Raw genomic sequence first — 15,979 nt, forward strand, 5'->3', positions numbered from 1 at the left:
TTCATTGTGTATTCCCTTGCCTTGTTAGTCCCCCCAAAGTGCATCACCTCGCACTTTTCCGGGTTAAATTCCATTTGCCACTGTTCCGCCCATCTGACCAACCCATCTATATCGTCCTGCAGACTGAGGCTACCCTCCTCGCTATTTACCACCCTACCAATTTTTGTATCATCCACGAACTTACTGATCATACCTTTTACATTCATATCCAAGTCATTAATGTAGACCACAAACAGCAAGGGACCCAGCACCGATCCCTGTGGTACCCCACTGGCCACAGGCTTCCAGTCACAAAAACAACCTTCGACCATCACCCTCTGCCTTCTGCCACTAAGCCAGTTTTGTATCCAATGTGCCAAGGCACCCTGGATTCCATGGGCTATTACCTTCTTGACCAGTCTCCTGTGCGGGACTTTATCGAAGGCCTTACTGAAATCCATGTATACCACATCCACTGCGTTACCCTCATCCACACACCTAGTCACCCCCTCAAAAAATTCAATCAAATTAGTCAGACATGATCTTCCCTTGACAAAGCCATGAGCTGGCCATCCCTTCACTGTCAATTCGTAGACCCGAGACAGTGTCGGGTCGTTCCTGGTTTCTCTCTCAATACTTGCATTGGTGACTGGTAAACATTTGATGATGGTCGAGTGAAATAACTCAACAGGGTCAACTGTCGGTGCTTCTTCCGCTGTAGGTAGTGGCAGGCGCGACAGCCCATCAGCATTACCATGTTGCTTTGTACCTTTGAATTCGATCTGATATTGATGTGCCCCTAGGAAAAGGGACCATCTCTGGAGCCTCTGCGCTGTCATCACCGAAACACCCTTCTTAGGGTTAAAAATGGAAACCAACGGCTGGTGGTCTGTCAGCAGCGTAAACTTTTGCCCTTGCAGGTAATGATTAAATTTTTTTACTCCCCACACAAGGCTGAGAGCCTCCCTATCTATCTGAGCATAGTTGTGCTCAGCGGAGGTCAATGATCTGGATGCGAATGCGACTGGTCTTTCCAAGCCATTTGGCAACTTATGTGAGAGCACTGCCCCAATACCATATGGAGAAGCATCACAAGCTAAACGAATAGGCAGCGTTGGGTTAAAGTGAGCCAACACTTCCTTAGAGGTGATCAATGCCTTGCTTTTGTGAAAGGCCCGCTTACAGTCCTCGCTCCACTTCCATGGCACTCCCTTCTGCAAAAGAGCGTTCAGCGGGTGTAGCACCGTGGATAAATTTGGCAGAAACTTATGGTAATAGTTAATCAACCCTAGGAACGACCTCAACTGGGATACATTTTCCGGAGCGGGAGCCTTCACAACAGTTTCGATCTTGTCAGGTGACTTGTGAAGCCCCTCCTGGTCAATGACATGACCACAGTACGAGATTTGCTTCTGAAAGAACTCACATTTCTGGTGATTAACTCGAAGTCCATATTCTTTCAATCTGGTGAGCACCTGTTCCAAATTTACAAGGTGTTCCTCATCCTCAACACCAAAACAAACAAGCAAAGGAACCAATAATAGTAGCTGACTTACCAACAGCACCATGGCAAAAGGTTGGTATGGACCTCTTTCATTTGAATGGTAAAGACTATCTAATAGTGATTGACTACTATTCTAACCATCCTGAGATGGCGCTGCTCTCGAGCACATCAGCAAGCAGTGTCATAATGCATGTTAAATCCATCTTCGCCAGACATGGAATTCCCAGGATTGCTGTTAGCGACAATGGTCTGTGCTTCAACTGTAAGGAGTGGCAACAGTTTGCAGCACATTATGACTTTCAACACATCACATCAAGTCCTCTGTATGCTCAGTCGAATGGTAAGGCAGAGAAAGGTGTTCAAGTTCTCAAACAGCTACTGAAGAAAGCAACAGAAAGCAAGTCTGATCCTTATCCCGCCCTGCTGAGCTACCGAGCCTCCCCTTTAGACTGTGGTTCCTCACCTGCTGAACTCCTAATGGGTCGCAAGTTGCGCACAATGCTACCCTGCTGTGCAAAAGAAAAGCAGAGTAAGGAACTGAGACAGAGACTTCAACTGTTAAAGCTGAAACAGAAATCACACTATGACAAGTCATCCAAAACTCTGAAACCATTGACAAGGGATGATGTTGTCAGGATTGAGGATCCAGATGCATGGAACAGGAAAGCTACAGTTCTTGAGGAAGTAGGACCAAGGTCATACACTGTTTGTTAGAACTGAGGAAGGATAGATTCTCGGGAGGAACCGCCGTTCCCTCCTGAAAACACAAGAAACTATCCAAGAGCAAATCGATGACAATGCCGCAACTGAACCTTGTCACCAGAACAATCTAACACAAACACACATACAGGCTCTCATGCAAACACATCAGACTTACCTGTGCTGAGAAGATCCACACGTGAAGTAAAAAGGCCTGATGGACTTAACCTGAGTGCAAAGAAAACTATAATAAAAGAATGAAAAGCTTAGAGTTCATAAAGTAAAGCTTTGAAAATGTGTTGACTGTTGTGAAAATGTTTATGTCGTTATGTAAAAAAAACCAAGTTCATTCGAAGGTTTATAGAGCACTAACAAAAGTGTTACTGATATCATCTTTATCATTTTTCTTGAAAGTTGATTGATATTGATTTTGTTTAACCTCAAAGGAAGGGGGATGTAATGATCAGTAACATGTCATTCTAGAATGGTACACTAGGTGGAGCTGTATGTTTAGTAGGGGGCTACCCACGATGCAGTAGTCAAGATGGATGCCTGTACACTAGTCCACATGGCTGAATAATGACTAGCTCAAGCTAGCTGTTCATAATGAAAACGTCTATTTATTTATGAACATAATAACACCTTCATGGTATTATGGGAATGAACAAAAGATATTTTAAAGTCTTGCTTGTTTTTGAATTTGGTGCTGAAATGCAGTTCTCAAGAGGTTAAAGTAAGTGAATGTGAAGGATGGACAATTTGAAAAATAAACAGGGCAGCCTAGCGCCGCTGCAATTGAAAGAAAGTGAACATCCAATAAAATTAACCTGGTTACTTAAGAGTTGTATAAACATAGATTAAATAAAAAAACTTTAAACTAAGTTATTTATATTTTCCATGCAACATCTTACATATGGTATGCTATCTGTGTTTGTGATAGATTCAGTAAATATATTGTTTTGGTGTTTGGGTGGAGATAGTTACTGGTAGAATGTTTTTTTCTCTCTCTATGTTCCTAGTGCTATAATACCAAATATTGTCACTTAAGTTCCAGCCCAGCCTGCCCTTTATTTTCTTATCAATCAAAACTAGGGTTGTTTGGGTTTGTGCCCTTAGTTAAGATTACATGGGGGAAAAATTGAGTCGCGCTCCATTTGGGGCACTAACTTTGCTGGGGCGCTTCTTTTAGCGTCCCCCACAGCCGAAATTCATCGGTAGCGCCCCAAGAGGGAAGCGGGGCGCTACTGGAAGCACCTAGCCTTCCTCTTGGGGCGCTGCAAGGGAATATCGCGGTGTAACGCGCTGCGGCACGTCACACCGCGATATTGCAGGCCTTCCTCCCCTTCTTAAAGGAGAGGGGTCTTATGCAGCACAACCCGGGGCCTAGCTGGGCCACCGGGATTGGAGTGACGGCAAAAGAGCCCGGCACTCGAGAATTGCTGGGCTCATGGAGCGCAGCCAGCACTCTGCGGGGGGGGGATGCTCAGGAGGCCAGGGACGGCAACGGAGGCAGGTGCTGGCAGGCGGCCAGCAACAAAAGTGGCCTCCCGGCACCTCGCCTTTAATTAGTGCCGTCCCAGCCACAAGTAGGCCCCCCCTGACCCCATCAGACATAGCGTCCGGTGGTAAGTCAGGGGGGCGCTACCAAAGATCGCGGCTGGGGCGCTGCGCTCAGCGATGACGTCATCGCCGGCGGCGCAGCGCCGCAGGGGGCTAACGGTTACCGCCATCGCTAACCTCCTGCTGAATTTCGCGGGAGGCGTTGGCGGCGCCGCGCCCAGGCGCTAGTTACTTTGCGCCCCGTTAGTGCCCAGCAACCGAATTTCTCCCCCCATATGTACAATACACTTTAATCTTTAATAGCTCCCAGTATCTTTTCTGTGCACTGGGTTCAGTTGTTGAGGGACAGTTCTCGGTTTGCTGTTTTGCTTACCAACAGGTTTATCATTTTAATTCGTGGGCTTAATTGTTAAACTGGTTTCCATTGACTATGTTACCCACTGTAACCTGCGACACTTTATGCGATGACTCTAAAACATAAATTGGCTCAAGAATTGATTCCAACCAAATCTCTGATTTAAGGAGGGCTGAGTTGTAACTATCCCCTCTCATACGCAGTTTAAAATATCTTTTATAAATATCTGCTGGTGTAACAGATTGGTGAAGTAACATACTTTGCTAGGGAGTGGTAGCATGTAGATTTCTCCTTGGTGACATTATGATGCCAGTAAAGCCACTTAGTATAGGAGGCGAGACACTTCTCACAAACGGCAAATTGGAGGCCACGTGAACCAGAATGATGTTGCATAACTCCTGATGCCTGATTCAAAACCAGCATTGGAAGGGACTGGGTTATGTGGTGGGTTAGACACTGACTAGCCTTTCACTTCTGGGATTTGGATTTGATTCCAGCCCAAGCTGGTTGGATGAAAGTCTCCTGTGTCTGCTGAAAGTAATGGTCCTGTAATGGGCAGCACGGTGGCATAGTGGTTAGCACTGTTGCCTCACAGCGCCAGGGACCCGGGTTCGAATCCGGCCTCGGGTGACTGTCTGTGTGGAGTTTGCACATTCTCCCCGTGTTTGCGTGGGTTTCCTCCGGGTGCTCCGGTTTCCTCCCACAGTCCAAAGATGTGCGAGTTAGGTTGATTGGCTATGATAAATTGACCCTTATTGTTAGGGGGATTAAATACGTGGGGTTACGGGGATAGGGTGGGATATGTGTTGGTGTAGGGGTTACGGGGATCAGGTGGGATATGTGTCGGTGCAGGCTCGATGGGCTAAAATGGCCTCTATCTGCACTGTGGGGTTTCTGTGGTTCTGTGAAATTGTGTTTGAGCAGTCTCAATCCAATTTCTAGTGGACATGGCCCCACAACACAGAACTGCTCTTAATTTGGCACTAAAATAGCAATATTGTTGAGAGGTCACAGGATGACTGGGGTGACAAATGGAAAAATATCATATAGTTGCAGCAGGGGATTCTTTTTGGAGTTTGGGGCAGATGAGAGGGATCCTTACTCTGTGTTTAAGCAGGCTATACCTGCCCTGGGAGTGTTTGATACTGACTGAGTACCTGAAATGAAAAGTATTGCATTTTGCAACACTGAAACCCTTCAAATTGATGAATTCTGCAGGTACAGTAACGTAGTGATTATGTTACCATGCTAGAAATCCAAAGAACGTGAGTTCAAATCCCACCATGGCACAAGGTTGCCAACTGTGGTTGGGTGTATTCATGGAGGTTTCATCACAAGACCTCCCACCTCCAACGGCCCCACCCAGTCAAACAGCCTTTTTCCCATTTTCAATATTTCTATAACTAATTAAAAAAAAGTGTTCAAAGAAAATGAAAAAACGCAATTGTTTTTTAATGCCCCCAACCATGGCTGTTTGAGAATTTGAATTCAATTTTTAAAAAATCTGAAAAAAAAGAGCTGGTATCAGAACATGACCATGTGTCAGACTGTCGTAAAATTCCAACTGGTTCACGATGTCCTTTAGGGAAGTAAACCTGCTGTCCTTACCCAGGTCTGGCCTATATGTGACTCCAGTGACCAATGTGTTTGACTGTTAACAGCCCTCTGAAGTGGCCTGGCAAGCCCCTCAGTTGTATCTCAGGCCAACTAGGGATGGACAATTAATTCTGGCCATGCCAGCGATACCCACACCATTGATATAATTGGTAGAGATTACGAGGCAGCTTTCCTTCTCAATTAGGAAATGACAGAAGGCAAACAGACATCTTGATGAAAGAGAATAAGTGGGGGGGGAATTAAATGTCCTTATCTGTCTTGCAGATGATAACGGGAAAGACCGCATCCGTGTCGGAAAGTTAAACCTGGTGGATTTGGCAGGTAGTGAGAGACAGGCAAAAACTGGAGCAACTGGAGATCGACTAAAAGAGGCCACTAAAATCAACCTGTCGCTATCAGCACTTGGGAATGTAATTTCGGCACTGGTGGATGGCAGATCAAAGCACATTCCCTACCGTGACTCCAAACTGACACGAATGTTACAAGATTCCCTCGGAGGCAACACCAAAACGCTGATGGTGGCATGTCTATCTCCTGCGGACAATAACTATGATGAAAGTCTGAGCACTTTACGGTACGCCAACAGGGCAAAGAACATCAAAAACAAGCCGAGAATTAATGAAGATCCAAAGGATGCTTTGCTCCGAGAATATCAGGAGGAGATTAAACAGCTGAAGGCACTCCTAGCTGGACAGCTCGGGAATGATCATTTACCTAGTAAGTATTTTTCTCTTCCCTCGTTCATTGAAAACCCTTTATTCATTAGTGATATGAACTGGTGGAATCCAAAATCCAGCTTGCCTGTTAATCAACCAGCGGAAGGCTCTTCCACTGAGTGTAGAATGCGTGCCACTTTCAATAGTTGGTTGCCCGAACAGGAAGCTCATATCTATCACCAAAGTTTGCTAACGTTTCCAAGTACTTACTTAACCAGGTAAGTGATCCAGTATTGTCACGTTTTTCGGATGAAACAACATTTTGAGGTCTGATCAGTTTGTGTGATCACGGTATGACTGCTTCAGAAATCAAGTTTGCCACTGTGTCAATATGCAGTCGTTTATTACTTGAATGAACCCTATAACATAGCCATTGCATAAATGAGCAAACATTAGTGTCCCTAATTGTTTTCAATATTAATAAATAGAGCAGAGTGTTAATCACGCCTGGGATCTGAACGTTTGATCAGCTCATATTACTGTATGTGTTTCACCAGCATCATGAATAGGACTTGTATTGATACTGACTGACGTCAGTGACTTTTGCAGTTTTGTCTTGGTTTCAGATATATTTGCTGAAAACAGTCTTCCTTGTCTCTCTATTTTATTAATGTTACCATGGTCACTGTTCCTATGAACTTTCCTCTCTCTCTTGTTCCTTCTAAAATACAAATATATTGCCCTATATGCTCCTTATCAGTTAAACTAACTTTGCTATTTTATTTTGCAGATTTTCTAAATAAAGTGCAAATGAGTAGTAGTCAAGCAACCATTCAATCCCCTCAGAATACCAATATCCATGCTGAAATAGAAATTGAAAAAGAAAATATGAGACAGGTTTGTATACATCAAAACAAAAGCTGAAATACATTCTCAGTTTTAACCTGCTCTGTTTAGAGACATGGGCTAAGTGGTACTGCTGGCTGTGATACTACTGCTTGTTAATGTATTGTATCCAAGCACAAAGGACATTTGTATTCATCCCAGGGAAATAACAAGGTCCTAAACTGACTGGGTTACAGGTCTGACAAAGTGGTTGTGATGGGAGCAACTTGAAGTGATGAAATAAGAATATCACACAAGAAATATTAGAGGGTATTAAAAGTGCAGTTTTTTCCATCTAGAATATAATGTATGGATATACTCAAGCGTAGTGACACCACTGTATCAGTCTCAGTTACACAGAGGGTTCAGTGGGTTGAAATTTGCTACATTTAGTTTGTGTCTAATTACTGTGTACACTACTTTAGTGGAGTCAATAACTGCAAAACATTAACCAGTGTAGTAAAAGTACTGCACCGAGGCATTTTAATCCTGGCAAACTGGAGAAAATGGTTCTCTTCCCTTCTGCTGCATCCAAGTTTCTTTTTACTTTGCTAATAACATTCCCACATCTCTGCAGCTGGGAGAGCAGGGAGATTCCAAGTGGAGATTTATTTGCAACTGCCATTAGTAATATCCATGAATGGCTGACAGGCGACAAGTTACCACTGAGAGCAAGATGAACAGAGTTAGGTTTCCCCTTGACTAACACGGGGTGGAACAAAAGGAACAGTTAGGCTCCCCCTAGCTGACGAGCAGTATTAGTAGAATGGGAGCCAGATGGACAGTCTCATGTCTCCCAGGGGCTTGCACCAGAGGCCACCCAATTGTCATGTAAGTATTTCCATTTTTACTGCTTATGTCGATGTTAAATTGGTACATTGAGATTTTAGGAGACATTCTTCATCAAATGTTTCATTTTGTATTTTTCCTCAGGAATACGAGCAGAGATTATCAAAGATCAAAGCAGATTATGAAGCAGAGCAAAAGTCCAATGTTAAGCTGCAAGAAGATATTGAAAAACTAAGAAGTTCTTACGAAATGAAGCTGGCACACATTGAGGCTATTGATCAGGCCACTGGTATGTTGCCTGGAATTGGGTTTGAAATCTACTTTACGTAGGTTTTATAGGTGTCCACTACCCAGTGGTGGCTGCCTAGTTATAGCTGAATATAGCTGCAAGAGTTAGGGATATTGGATGTGGAGTTGAGTGCATTGGGCTCTGAGATAGCTTGTGAGTCCAACATGTGACCGACATACAGAGCCACACACTATTCGCAATAGCTTGATTGCTGCTTGGTGATTCATTTGTGGTTTTCTTTCTGTCCTATTTTTTCTGCTAGATCAGGTAGACACTTATTTTCAAATGTTTTGAGGCTCCTTCTGCAGGTTGTGCATCATTACACATGTTATTTTTAAATAAAGTCTCCCCAGATCTGGATGGAAATGTAGCAGCACCCTAAATTGCCTCTCAGGGTATCCTTGATATATTTTTGCTGGCCACCCTGTGCGTGCTTGCCTTATTTTATTTGACTATAAAAGACAATTCTAGGCAGTACGGGAAACTCTCGATTTACTGGCACCCAAACAACCGGAAATCTCGGTTAACCGGCAAAATTCAGGAGTAGGTTCAGTTAAGTTTTTCTTCATATTAGTGGCCGTTTCTTGATTCTTGGCTGTGTAATCGGGGGCTCCTGCAGCTATTGCTAAGCAACAGGGAAGCCTGGATTTGTTGCTGTGTACGGAGCTCTCGTACCTTTTAACTATACCTCTCTGTAATCCGGACTTTTTGATAAACCGGCACCACGCCGGTCCCGTCGGTGCCGGATAAAAAAGAGTTTCCTGTATATCATTGGAAATTTTGACCACACAACCAGTCTTTGATTGTTGAACTTTCAAGGTTAGCTTCTTGCTATCCTATCTAGCTAGTGGATTCTCAGGACAATGCAAAGGCATCAAGTTGTGAAATCTGTCGAGAGGTTTGATATACTTGCAATAAATTACCATGTTTCACAGCTGTGCAGAAGTGATCATGACTGCACAGTTAACTTTGATCTTCAATTTTGGCATTACTTCCTGCTTCTGAAAGCAGAGTTAGCCTTTCTGATACAAAGTGATACTTTTTGGTCAATCATTGTCATTGGAAAGAATGCTACTGAGGTGTGCAAAATGCTGGACTGAATTAAACTGTGCCATTAATTGTTATTTTACAGTACAGGTGGTAGGGTGGTGGTTGGTACAAAATCTCGATTTTCATCAAGCTGATAAGTCGGTATTGTTTCACTGAGGCTGCAAAGTGGTATATACCTGGAGGTCTTGCTGTCTCTGGGCAAAAAAAGGGCATTGACCAGCAAAATGTAGTTCACAGACAAGATCTTCTCTGACTTTGTTTTTTGAAATCTTGAAGAGCTATTGTAACTCAGATGTAAACGTCAGGATCTAGGTTAGTAGGCACATTGTCAAACATGGCTACAAAGGATAGTCCAAAGAGGCTAGATGCTAAAACACAGACTTGCTTTACACTATTCAGAATTGAGAATAGGCCAGAGGCTTATTTGTTGGCAGTTAATCTGCCTGTTATTTCATCATGCAGTTGGGAGTACAATTTGATTAACTTGTCCGACCAGCCAAACTTAGCTAGAATACGCCAGAGACCCCTTTACCTCACATTTTCAAAGAACTTGTGTTTATCTTGCGTCTTATCACATCCTCAGGACGCCCTAAAGCACTTTACAGCAAATGGATTATTTTTGAAGCCATTGTTGTTATGTAGCAATTTGCACACTAAGGTCCCACAACAGCAAGTGAATCAATGGCCATATAATATTCAAACAGTGCCATGGGATCTTCAGTGTTCACCTGAGTAGGCAGATGGAGCCTTGGTTTAACTCACATTTAAAAGATGGCACCTCTGACAATGCAGCATTCCCTCAGTGCTGCACGTGCCAGTCTAGATAATATGCTTCATTTTCCTTCACAAAGAGCAGGAATAGTTGCCCCAATCTGATGCTTTGTATTTTCTCTTTGAGTGTTACAATGGAGCCATCTTTAAATTATCATGGTCCATGTTCTTCCTCCAGATTACATTTGTGGCCAGTTCCCCAGTGCTTTGTCCAAGTGATAATTCTTTATTTGTGAGCTTGCATAGTAAGTTCTAGTAGGCTGTTGGCCTATGGTCTGATCTTGCCCGTGCGTGCTGTTCACACATTAAAGCAGGGGTGACTGGATACCAATCAGGAATGGGAGCCCTGGCTGAACTTTTAACCTTCTTAACTCAAGAGCACTCTGGCTAATTGTAGTACCCAACTGGTGCCCCAGCTGAAACCCTCCAACACCACAGACTGAGAATTGACCCTGCAACCTACCTGGCCTATAAGGCTCAGTACCACAATGAACTGTGCATTTACCCACAGAGCCATTGGGAAAACGCAATACTGTAACTAAAGGGGGCATTCTATGTTCCAGCACTCCCAGCAAGGACTGGCACCTGCAGGGAATACAATTTCCAAGATGCACTCGCTGCTGGGGGCATCAAAGAGCAAATTTTAATTTTTTATTTAAATAAATCATTAATTGTGAAGATACTGAAAACACTGGACCATGTTGCTGGAAAATGTTAAGAGTAAGCAGGCCAATGAAACCTTTTAATTGAAATTTTTTAAGTTACATTGAAATGAAGCACACAACTTCTTGAAGTAACCTAGGGTCTGGATGACCTGGGGATGCAAAACTTTGGCATGCTCAAAGATTTGGGTTTGACCAGGAGAATATACAAGGGAGAATACATTGGGCTTGTTATCATGTCTGTGCGTATGTTGGTGCTGTGTGCTTTTAAGGGTTGAGATGGTTTGTTTGGTTAAGGTCCTAAGGTACAGCCGGGCTGAGGCATAAGAAGGAACCTCTCGTTTTTTTTGGATGAGGAATATAAATGTTCTTAACTCTCTTTTAAAGTAACAACACACATGACTGTGGCACCATTACAAAACACAAACGTATCTCTGTCTCCTCAGATGCACCTGAATTTCAAGAAGGCACCTGTGCTCTAGAGGTAACTGAGCCATATAGTGTTGAACTAGCGGATGTGAGTGAAATAGAACAGAAGCTAGAGATTGCCACGGTAAATATTATTATAATACTGCCACTAAACATGCACGCACATTTCATTGGGCTCCTTTTATAGTATTATGAGTTAAGATAAAATTCAGGGTTAAACATGAATACAATGACAGCCAGTTTAAAGTGCGATATGGTAGTACTATAATCGGGCATTTCTGATCATTAACACACAGATAAGATTGTATTATGGATCTTAATTGACTCTAACCCAACCATTGGGTTATATATGATATGAAATATACATTATTTGTAAATTTTCAAGTGTTTTGTGGTGTCCAGAATGAGGCCTTTGAAACAATGGCAGTTTTTTTTTTTTTTTTTTAAACCCCACAATGCAGATAGAGGCCATTTCGGCCCATCGAGCCTGCACCGACACATATCCCACCCGATCCCCGTAACCCCTACACCAACACATAGCCCACCCTATCCCCGTAACCCCACGTATTTAATCCCCCTAACACTAAGGGTCAATTTATCATAGCCAATCAACCTAACCCGCACATCTTTGGACTGTGGGAGGAAACCGGAGCACCCGGAGGAAACCCACGCAAACACGGGGAGAATGTGCAAACTCCACACAGACAGTCGTCCGAGGCCGGATTCGAACCCGGGTCCCTGGCGCTGTGAGGCAACAGTGCTAACCACTATGCCACCGTGCTGTTTTTAGGTCAAGTGATAGGAAGAGGGGTTATAATGGAGTATGTGAAGAAAGTGTGCAGCTATTTCCCTTCAGGTGACATAAAAGGCTAATAACATAGGAAGTATTTTAATAGTGTGAGACTGGAAAGCGATAAGGCTGTATGTACTTTAAAAAGCAAATCAGCGTCTCCAGGTTTCCTGCGCAGTGTAAGCGTATAGAATCAACCATTGATGACTTCTGAAACTGCAGAGTGATGGATAACTGAGAATAGGACCTCTAGCAATAGTGCAGTGCTGCAGTGCCATGGAGCAATAACGTGCTGTGCCACAGAACAGTAGGAGATGGATTTGTGTCAGGGATTCCCCACCTGGTGATCTCCCAACCTCAGCCCAATCTGCAATACTGGGTAGAGGCACAAAGCTACCAAGAGGGAGGGCAGATTGGCAAGAGAAAGTCAGCCTGGGTTTCTCTTCTGCACAAAGCAGCCAGTTTCAGAGCATCATTGAAGGTAGGGTTGCCATTTTTTGCCAAGTCCAGAACCAAGCAGTAGACAGGAGAGCAGCAGAGCAGAGCAAGGACTGGGATCATGGATTACATTCTGGCGATGATGAAAATGCATTGAAAAATAGTTAATTGAACACCTTAATGATGAAGGAGTAAGTGGAAAAACTAGTTGTTGTTTTAAAAAGTGGACCTATGCAGTTTAGTTTGTCTGGTACAAAACCAAATGGGTGGCAATCCCAGATGAATAAGGTATGAGAAGAGGTTGTCCAGCCACCATCTTTGTTACAAATAGAGAAAATAACTTAGAAAATGGGAAACAAAGTACAGAAAGAGAAATCACAGTCACTGTCACAGGGTGTCATAAAGTGTATGTATTACCAATCCTTCTGAACAAAAATCAATATTTCATAGCTTAAAGGAGTAAGCCATGTTTGTTTTATCAATTGGTTTTAGAGAGATTCTGATGCATCTGCTGTAGCCAAAATGCATAATCCACAAAGGAGCCCTATAAATGAGGATGTACCTGACTTTCTGCAGGCCAAGCAGCACAGTGGCATTGTGGGAATGTAGTGGAGATGGCGGAAAATCGGATACGCCAAGTCCCAGCCCAGGCTGCTGCTTTCCGTCAGGCCTGTTTGGGACAGTCCCTCTCTCCAGCCCAAACATGGCCCATGCCCATGCCATCGGACGCAGGCCAGAGCATCTGTTCCTGCCTCCCCCCCTCTGCAGTTGCCCAAGGTTCACCCATAAAGTGCAGGTGCCTGCCACTGCTAATTAAATGAAGTGAGTTCCCCCAACCACAGATAATCTGGGAGAGTCAGGAGGAGATGACTAGCACCCTCTCCTCTGCACTTCCACCACAGAATGGGCCTACAGTTGTTGGAGCCAATATGCCTAATACCAATTAATAATAAAAGAAACCCAAGAAGAAGTTGGCACACATGTACCCCTAGCTGTTCCTAATCCTTTAACATTAATAACTTACCTATTACCTACAAATACAATAAGCTAGCAGAATATATATTTTAATACATACAGGTGTATTTTTTAAATTAAGGTTATTGTACATTGTGGAAATTGTTAAATCATGTTACCTGACAAATGCTAAATGTCTCTTTAATGATTTGGTTTCCTTGCCAAATTGTTTCAAGTTGATTGAAGCAGAGCCTGACCATGAGCCTGAAATAGCCAAACAGGACAGCAGCAGTGCGAAAGTTACGCCAACCAATGAAGAGCAAAGTTCTCCATTAGTTCTGCAACTGCCCAAGGAAGAAATCACGGCCGAATGCTCTCCAGCTGGTTCGTCACCCGCCACCTTAGATCAGGAGGAAGTACTTGCAAGGTCTGTTCCATAGTGTGCCTTTGTTACCATAGATAATATACACGGCTTTTGGTAAATATTGCATATGCGGCATGGTTCAAGGCAATCTATGTACAGTATTTCCAATTCCTTGCATGAGCCAACGTACCTCATCCACTATCAGCATGTATCGGAAAATTGCAGGTGTCATGCCTGCAATAAAGTATATGTGTGTGCCTCTTTAAATCTCACTTAAAGGTTATTTACTGTTCAAGCTGGAAATCAGAACTCTGGCTTTGTTCATGGGGAAAGTCAATTAAGAGCTTGCAGATGTTATGGCTCCAGTATTTCTGTTCCTGGAGAGTTTCTCTGTATATTACAAACCTTTGTTTCTCTATAATATATATTTTAAGTGTAACGCAGAAATTGGCATTAACAGTGTGATGCCCGTTATGCTGTTCTCTGGATTTCGGCCAGCCTCGTGCCAAAATTACAGCAAGAGACCAGTGATAGCCCAGCGGAATTTCAGGGCCTTTCACATCCTCAGGACATCCCAAAGCATTTTACAGCCAATTAATTACCTTTGAAGTGAAGTCACAGTCGGTATGTAGTCAAAAGTGGCAAGCAGATTGCACTCACCAAGGTCCCATAAGCAGCAAAGGAGATAAATCAGTTAATCTGTTTTTAATTATGTTTCTTGAGTCATGAATGTTGGCCTTGACTGTGAGAACTCCCTGCTTTTCTTCAAATAGTGCCATGAGATCTTTTACATCCACCTGGACAGGCAGTTAAACATCTCATCTGAAAGACGATACTTCCAACAATGTAGCACTCCCTCAGTACTGCAGTGAAGTGTCAGCCTAAATGATGTGCGCAAGTCCTTGAGTGAGGCCGCAACCCACAACCTCATAAGGCGAGAGTGCTACCAACTGAGCCACAAAGTATTCTCAACAAAGCATGACCGGGAATCTGTTACAGGAATTACATATGACATTTACAGGGAGTTTGACAAAGATCTATCTAGAGACAGTGAAGCACGTGTGTTTTGATTGGTTCCTGGAAAATAAGTAAACACAAGCCCCAAATATCCGCATCTACATCTTCAGCTTAGAAGGTTGAGAGGTGATCTAATTAAGGGGGGGGAAATTTGGTTGCTTTGTGCCTCCAGTTAGCGCCCTAAGAGGGCGCAAAGCAACTATCGCCCAGGCATGGCGCCGCCCACGCCCTCCGTGAAATTCAGCGGGAGGTTAGCGGCAGCGGTAACCGGTACCACCCCGCGGCGCTGCGCCGGCGGCGATGACGTTATCACCGTGCACAGCACCCTCGCCGTGATCTTCGGAAGCGCACTGACTTACCACCAGACGCTATGTCTGACGGGGTCAGGGGGGCCTACCTGCGGCCGGGGAGGCGCTATTTAAAGGCGAGGTGCGAGGCGGCCATTTTTGTTGCTGGCCTGCCAGCACCTGCCTGCGCTACCGTCCCCGGCCTCCTGAACCGCAGCCCCCCCCCCCCGCGCGGAGTGTCGGCTGCACTCCAAGAGCCCGGCACTTCTCTTGAGTGCTGGGCTCTTTTGCGGCACTCCCGATCCCCAGGGGCCCAGCTGGGCCCTGGGTTGCGCTGCGCAAGGCCTGCAATACCACGGCACGTAGCGCTGCGATATTCCCTCTCAGCGCCCCAAGAGGGATGCAGGGCGCTTCCAGTAGCGCCCTGCTTCCCTCTTGGGGCGTTACCACTCAATTTCCGTCGCGGGGGCGCTAATTCACCCCGGCGAAGTTAGCGCCCCAAAGGGGGTGCTATTCAATTTTTAGCCCAAGATGTTTAAAATCATAAATGGATTTGATAGGATGATACAAAGATAAGTGAGAAAGCAAGTTGTGAAGAGGACACAAAGGCCGAGATTTTATTAATGGAGGCGGGTTGGGTGGGGTCAGGTGGTTTCCGGCTTCCCATACCGCCCCCAGCTACTTCTGCTCCACAGATGTGATTTTGCCTTGATTGACCTTGTTAAGCCCACCCTGTGGGCTTGCCAGCCAATTAACAGGAAGCAGGTCTGATGATGTCATTTGATGATGCGTCATATGTTGGTTTTCTTAAAGGGGCCATGCACAATTTTATTTTGACAGTTGATTTCTCAGTGTTTGACAGCATTGAGGTGTTGCAAACACTG

The 15,979-nt window shown here is 44.3% G+C and overlaps 1 protein-coding gene across 1 annotated transcript in view; it reads left to right on the forward strand.

Moving 5' to 3' along the window:
- Positions 1-15,979, forward strand: part of kif17 (kinesin family member 17) — an 87,119-nt gene that overhangs the window by 50,633 nt on the left and 20,507 nt on the right. The window contains exons 5-9 of the mRNA XM_085966828.1: positions 5,979-6,431; positions 7,161-7,267; positions 8,189-8,333; positions 11,263-11,369; positions 13,664-13,854. Coding sequence (XP_085822954.1) covers positions 5,979-6,431; positions 7,161-7,267; positions 8,189-8,333; positions 11,263-11,369; positions 13,664-13,854 — 1,003 coding nt within the window. The remainder of the gene's footprint in view (positions 1-5,978; positions 6,432-7,160; positions 7,268-8,188; positions 8,334-11,262; positions 11,370-13,663; positions 13,855-15,979) is intronic.

This window comes from Somniosus microcephalus, chromosome 25 (assembly GCF_052327205.1).
Source record: "Somniosus microcephalus isolate GS21.2 chromosome 25, FLI_Smic_1.0, whole genome shotgun sequence".
NCBI classification, from domain to species: domain Eukaryota; kingdom Metazoa; phylum Chordata; class Chondrichthyes; order Squaliformes; family Somniosidae; genus Somniosus; species Somniosus microcephalus.